At 38.0% G+C, this 7,500-nt stretch overlaps 2 protein-coding genes across 5 annotated transcripts in view; one reads left to right on the forward strand and one right to left on the reverse strand.

Annotated features, from left to right (window-relative positions):
• Positions 1-5,431, forward strand: part of cplx2a (complexin 2a) — a 7,463-nt gene extending 2,032 nt beyond the window's left edge. The window contains exons 1-4 of one of the 2 annotated variants that reach the window (XM_047152313.2): positions 641-708; positions 935-1,014; positions 3,503-3,681; positions 4,354-5,431. In XM_047152313.2, the coding sequence (XP_047008269.1) occupies positions 984-1,014; positions 3,503-3,681; positions 4,354-4,548 (405 nt within the window). In that variant the 5' untranslated portion in view covers positions 641-708; positions 935-983 and the 3' untranslated portion in view covers positions 4,549-5,431. Of the gene's footprint in view, positions 1-640; positions 709-934; positions 1,015-3,502; positions 3,682-4,353 lie in introns of those variants that run through there. The other variant, XM_017461146.3, reaches the window with a different exon arrangement.
• Positions 5,432-5,936: 505 nt separating this feature from the next.
• The window catches only part of tmod1 (tropomodulin 1), a 14,995-nt gene continuing 13,431 nt past the window's right edge, over positions 5,937-7,500 (reverse strand). For all 3 annotated transcript variants that reach the window (XM_017461131.3, XM_017461133.3, XM_017461134.3), the window contains one exon: positions 5,937-6,339. In XM_017461131.3, coding sequence (XP_017316620.1) covers positions 6,321-6,339 — 19 coding nt within the window. In that variant the 3' untranslated portion in view covers positions 5,937-6,320. The remainder of the gene's footprint in view (positions 6,340-7,500) is intronic.

Consider the following 7,500-nt stretch of genomic DNA (forward strand, 5'->3'; position numbering starts at 1 on the left):
AAACCAATCAATAGGTGTAGCAAAGAAGCAACATTTCAATTTATATTGGAATAGAAAAACAGAAAAAAACGTTTTAAAAAAAGTGTTGTGCAGTGACAATTGTTTTAAGTTTGCCGATCAAATCGTAAATCGGATTTACGGTGACAGAAGCAATGTAAACAGTTTTTAACATTACTAGCTAACTAGCAAACTGACTCTGCACTTGAGGACTCAACAAGCCAGAGAATTAAATTGACTTGTAAACATCAACAATGAGAATGATCATTAGCACAGTCGCACTGACAATGCTAGCTAGCTGTAATAGGTTAATTGTTTGTCCTACAGAAGTATCCAGGTCATGAGCAGATGTATTACATAATTACGCTATATAATGAAATATATCTATGTATTATTTATGATCATACTGATCTTTTCAAATGGCATTAGGAGCTTTTCTCTTTGTCAATATGTTGAGGTAGATCTACTTATTCTAGTTAGGTGTTAGCTAAACATGTAGTTAGTTCCAGTGGCTAAGTAAAAAACATTTGAGGTTTATTGCTGGTGCGATAAACTAAACTTCATCGTGCAGTTGAATGATGAAATGTAATTTCTATCAGCGGCCATCTTGAACTAAAGGAATCGCTTTCCTTTCTCAGCGCAGTTCGGTACAGCCCCGCCCCCTTTAGTCCCGCCTCTCAAGTTGGAATCGTATCAGGAATCGAGAAGACTGTAAGACTGAAGTTCCACTTTAAACTTAATAATTAAAATGAATAAACACAGAAACTATTCTTGTCCGCTCTGGTCTTTTCAGTAATTAAAAATATGACTTTACTGATGAAACCTTTAGCGTAATTTCCTCGGGGTAGGTGAACGAATAAATAACGAAATTCAAAATGAAAGATGAAGTGTTTCTGCATGACTGCATCCTCAGTGTCTTTGCCTGTCCTCTCTGCAGGTGTGCTAACACAAGATTCTTTACTGATCCCTGTGACTACAGTAGAGCCATGAATTTCATAATGAAAGCAGCGTTGGGAGGTGGGTGCAGTGTGTGTGTGTGTGTGTGTGTGTGTGTGTGTGTGTGATGGAGAGGTTGTGTTAAATGGCCTGAGTCAGCATTTGAGTGCCGCAGCAGCAGTGCTTAGTGTTGTCCTGGATTCAGCCGCAGTCATTCTGTAACACTGCACTCAGATATCAGGAGAATTCCTGAGCACAGACTGATAGCTAGCTGGCTAACATGAGCTAACCTGACAGGATTTTGAAGTCACATTCATAAACGTTCCAATCTTTCCTCCTAGTGTTAGTCAGCTAGCAGAAATGAGCTAACCTGACAGGATTTAAATTTTTTTTTGCCATATTCATAAAATGTTTGTACCGTAATTTAACATGGGTAGCTAATTCTAACTATAATCTATTATCTTCACTGCTAACGCTAGCTAGATTGTTGACGTGTTTTACCCTGGGAGGATTTTTAAGTCAGATTTATAAGTGTTCAAAACATTCACAGTTAACGCTGGGCAGCTCGCTAACATGAACACGAATTCCCTGACAGGAATGTTAGATGATATTCATAAATGTTTAGAATCTTTCTTTCTAATGTTAGCAAGCTCCCTAAAAGTGCTAACAGGATTTCTGAGATTGTACACTCATATTTGTAAATGGTAATAATCTTTACTTTTAATGCTAGCAAACATGAGATAACCTGACAGGATTTTTAAGTCATATTTATAAATGTAAATTTATATAAACTTCTAGTGTTTGCCAGCTAGCTGAAATGAGCTAATCTGACAGGATTCATTAGCCATAATTCATTCATAAATATTTATAATCCTCACTTCTAACAGTAACTAGCTAACTAACATGATTTAATCTTACAGGATTTTAAACCGTATTCATAAATGCTCATAAATTTCCTTGCTTTTGCTACGCATCTAGCTTATATGAACTAAATAACAGGAATTTTAGGTGATATTTATATAGAATTCTCACAGATACCGATGGCCAGCTAGCTAATAAGCTAACCTGAAAAGTTTGTTTGACAGGATATTTGAGTAATATTCATAAATGTTAAAAACAGATGAAATGAGCTAACCTGACAGGATTTCTGACCGAACATTTTTAGCCATGCTCATAAAAGTGTATAACTGAACCGCTAACCTCATCTTGCTAACTATATAATGATCTGAAAAGTTTTCAGATGGAATTTTTAAAATCATAATCCTAAATTTTCTTAACGTTCATGGCTAACACTAGGCAGCCAGCTAACCTGAACTAACCTGACAGGAATTTTAGATGATGTTCATAAACGTTCAGAATCTTCATTGCTAATATTAGCCAACTAGTTTAAATGATCTAGCCTGACCAGATTTCTGACAGAATTTTTAACTATTACTCAGACATGATCAAAATCTACTGCTAACACTTGCCAGCTAGCTAGCATGAATTAACCTGACAAGATTTCAAGGCATATTCTTAAGCTAGGCATCTCAGTACAGTTAACTAAGATGACAGTAATTCTGACAAGATTGTCAAATTCATAATGCTCACCGCAAATTCTAGCTATCTAAATGAGAGCAGTCATATTTATTAATATTCATAATTACCACTGAGGCTAAGTGGTAGGTAACGAGTGAACCTGACAGGATTTCTGAGGACATTTAAGAGTTTATATTTATAAATGTTACATTTTCACAATGTTAGCTAGCAGCCCTCTGCAGACAGCCGCATGGCTCATGAATGGATGCAATGAAAGTTTGTTTTGTTTTGTTTCTTGCTAGGTAAATGTTATCCGTGTTCAGTCCAAACATCTGTGTGTGTGTGTGTGTGTGTGTGTGTGTGTGTGTAGGGACACTATACTATATAATGATCAATACAATGATCATCATTATTAGTCTTAGCAATTAAATAGATTGTATTGAGTGTGTATTTGCTGATGAAATCACTAAAACCCACAGTGTGGAGGGGAGTGCTGAAGTAATCTTAAACGTAATGTTAAATATACACACACAACACTGCTGCTGACTCAGGACCCACTGCTCTGAGTGTGTGTGTGTGTGTGTGTGTGTGAGTGAGAGAGATAGAGAGAGAGAGAGATCATGCTTAATCATTCAGTATTTCTCTGCATCACTACGTGCTTTACAGTATTGAGACAGAGAGAGAGAGAGTGAGAGAGAAGGGGAGAGAGAGACAAAGTGATAGAGAGACAGGGGTGAGAAAAAGACAGAGATAGAGACAGAGAGAGGGGGAAGTGGGAGATGGAGTGATGGGGGGGAGGGAGATTGAGTGATAGAGAGAGGGGGGGATGGAGAGACAGAGAGAGAGAGGGAAGAGGGAGATGGAGAGAAAAACAGAGAGAGACAGATGGAGAGAGGTACAGAGTGAGAGAGAGACAGCGTGAGAAAGACAGGTGTATATGAGTCAATATCACACATCAGCCATCAGCAAATGCAGCGGTTATAAACACCAGTATAATGTGTGTGTGTGTGTGTGTGTGTGTGTGTGTGTGTGTGTGTGTGTGTGTGTGAAGGCGGGCCTCCTGATGTGGGGAAGATGCTGGGAGGAGAGGAAGACAAAGATCCCGAGGCAGAGAAAGAGAAAGAGGAAGAGAGACAGGAGGCTCTGAGGCAGCAGGAGGAGGAGAGGAAGGCCAAGTACACTAAGATGGAGGCTGAGAGGGAGGTGCTCCGCCAGGGCATCCGAGACAAGGTACACCCCCTCACACCGACCAATCACAAGCAGCCGGGGTCTGTCCCAAATCACTAAACTCAGTACTACTTAGTGCCCTCACTGCAGCGTACAGTAGTAGGCCATTTTGAGAAAGTGCTCGAGTCCGTGGAATCCGTTCTAACTACATAATGATTTCACTTCTTGTCATATGATGACCGTTAATAGTCTCGCCTGAGAACCCAAGGAACATAGAACCCTGAAACAGATGCCTCCGAACATAGATACATAGAACCCTAGAAATTTAGAACCAAAAGAACATAGAACCTTGAAGGATTGAAATATAAATATCTGGAAACATAGAACCCAGGGTAAAAGAACCTTGGGAATATAGATCCCTGGATACATAGAACCTTGGGAATATAGATCCCTGGATACATAGGACCTTGGGAATGTAGAATCCTGAAAACATAGAACACAGGAAATATGGAATCCTGGGTACATACAACCATGAAACATAGAATTAAAGGAACATAGGAAACTACTGTTTGCTGAGACCTAGAACACAGATACCATAGAAACCTAGGACTTTGGGAACACATGGTATGCTGTGATTATTATTTTATAAAGGACTGCAATATATTTGTCATAATATTAGGGTTGTCTGAATTGCGCACGTGTGTGTGTGTGTGTGTGTGTGTGTGTGTGTGTCAGTACGGGCTGAAGAAGCGCGAGGAGGCCGAGGCTGAGGCTCAGGGTGCGATGGATGCGGCGAGTGAAGGTAGTTTGACTCGCCCGAAAAAGGCCGTGCCGTCCGGCTGTGGAGACGAAGACGAAGAGGAAGAGAGCATCATGGACACGATGATGAAATATCTACCAGGACCACTGCAGGACATGCTGAAGAAATAACACACACACACACACACACACACACCCGTAAAAGCACCACAGCGCACAAACTCAGCTTTAGGGAATTCAGATTAAGATTGTAACACGCGCTTCTGCGTTCTAACAGCAGGGGGCGCAGTTCAGGCTCCACTGCAGTGTCACCATACTCCTCTCACACAGGCTCGATGTGTAAATAGATTTCTACTGCGTCCCAAACGCTAGACTTTAACCCACATTGCTACACCAAGAACAGAAATGTTCACTAGCTAGCTTACAGCCTGCTAGATATTAGCGTGAAAGATAAAGTGAGGAATTCTAGCATTTGGGACGGAGAAAGTTTCACAATATAAGCCATATTTTATCTATAAGCAGACTGCTGAGTCATTAAAGACAGAAAAGTAAGTAGGCTACAGAAGTGTGCATGAAGCGTAGCCTAATTTGACTGTTTTCTACTTTAAACCGTGGACGTGTCCCAAATCGAGATATAATTACTTCATCTATGCATGTGTCTGTAAAAATGTAGGTTTGTGTGTGCTTTAAAAACATGCTCCTATTTTGGTGCAATTGTCAAAATAATATAAATAAGGCAATAACTTATTATTATTATTATTACGCATTGTCAAACATGAACATACCAAAAAACCCCTTTGTTTTTCTTCACCATGATAGCACATCTAGACTTCAGGTATAAGAAGCTAAATATCAATAATCTATGTAAAACTTTACGAAACTGGACGAATTTCTTTTTCCGGAATCTTCTCAGCAATAATCGCGTCTTGTTTGCTTGGCTTTGTGAAATCGGTGAATAAAAGAACCCGAGAGAATAAATGATGATTTAATGATGGTGTGAAATGGTTCTAAATAAAAGAATGCAATAGAATAATCAATAAACTGTGCACTTTTATTTATTGTGTTATTGTGTCATTTGAACTCTAACAGTCCCCCGAAACTGACTTTATTCACTCAGTGAGGTGAGTTCTGTCTGTGGTGCGATTTTGGCATGTACCAGTGATCAGTCTGATGATATAACACACGAAATATTATCATCACCACACAGTATTCCAAAATATTTTCACTCCCAGTTGGATTATGCTCTAAAACACTTAAATGTTCTTAACAGAATTCTACAATATTCTAGAGAAAAAGTCGCTAAGGATCCAACTTAATTATACAAACTACAATCTTAACTATACAGAGAACCCTTTATCTAAGAGTACAAGAAGAAGGGTAGGATAATTAATCATTTTTATTTGCAATATTTTTTGCATGTATTCATTTCTGTTGTTTGCATTAGAATTTCCATATACACAGATTTACCATTCGCATAACCACAGGAGGAGAGAGAGAGAAAGAGGGAGAGAAGGAATGCTGTCCTCCATATTTAGAAATAAACCCATCTCGTACACATCTAAAGCATAATTATTTTATTAGGCAATTAAAACACAACTCAACAATCTGAGATTTATAAAGAATTATTGCTTGGTGACAACATCCCTGTGATCGATACACTGCAGATCATCACTTCCTGTGAACACAACTTCCATCTTAAATACACTCACAAAGTCTATGACATTTCATTCAGTACTTTCTACAGTTAGTCTTCAGAAGTCTTCAAAGGCGTCAAAGTGTGTGTGTGTGTGTGTGTGTGTGTGTGTGTGTACTACGTACAGTAGTATTACAATCAGAGAGGGAAAGAAAGAATGCGGCCAGCTGCAGACCTCCAGGCCACCAGGGGGCGCAGTCATGGCCGCTGTTACACGTCTGTCCGACACTTGGGGAAAATTGGGCCACTTTCACGCCTTTTCTTTCTTACTACAGTTGGAGAGAGAGAGAGAGACACACAGACTATAATTATTGCATATATATATATATATATATATATATATATATATATATATATATATATATATATATATATATATATATATATATAAGATAAGAAACTACATTATATAAAAATAAGAAACTACGTTTTTTTGCAGAGTTTAGAAAGAAAGTTGAGTATTGTGGAACTGGAAACAAATGGCACGGAAGTGATGCAAAGAGAAAGACCGAAAAGTTCTGAAGAAAAACAAAAGCTCTGAAGCAATAAAAATGTCTAAAACTGTATGCTAACTGCTAACAAGAAACACCTGCTGCAACTGAATTAGAGGAATGACTGACAACAAATATTATGTCACTTTACCTTTTCAGTTAATAAAACAAACATTTATAACTTAATTCTAGAATAAATGATATAATCTTGTTTGCGCTATGTTTCTGAGAAACACCTGGCACTCAAAAGAGTAGTTTTATAATGAAACTGAAATGTTTTTAGATATTCTGTCAGTTAGTAATCTGGTTAGCGTTACCATTAACAATGGTTATAGATTTATACAGGTTTATAAAGAAGACTTACAAATCTCCTGTCAGATTAGCTCATGTTAGCCAGCTAGCTAGATTTACCAGCTAAATTCATGAACATTCCTGAATATGACTTAACATCCTCTCAGAAATCCTGTTAGCCACGTAGCTAGGATTAGCAATACAGATTTTGAACATGAATCCTCTGTGAAATCCTGATGATGATCAAATCTTTAAAGTATGAATGAACCTCCTGTCAGGTTCACACGTATTAGCTAGCTTAGCTAGCATTAGAGATAAAGACCATGACCACAAATATAAATCCTGTCAGGTGATCGTGTCATTTCACCTTTTCAATCACTAATGCAAACTTTTTAAACTTGTGCTAGCAAGAAATGATGGAATCTTGTTTAAAACATCTCCATGGAGAAATGCTAATGCTAGCTCACACTTGAATGAATATCAAGGTCTGAGGCATAATATAAATGAAATAAACGTAGAACAGAAAAGTTGGACATACCTCTGGTGGACATAAACAGAGATATTTTGTTTTCCATACTTTATTTCAGAAAGTTAGCATTGACTGTTAATCTTATCTGAAAAAAAGCTAGCACTAGTAAAAGAAAACGG

This window comes from Ictalurus punctatus, chromosome 29, assembly GCF_001660625.3.
Source record: "Ictalurus punctatus breed USDA103 chromosome 29, Coco_2.0, whole genome shotgun sequence".
Lineage (NCBI taxonomy): Eukaryota > Metazoa > Chordata > Actinopteri > Siluriformes > Ictaluridae > Ictalurus > Ictalurus punctatus.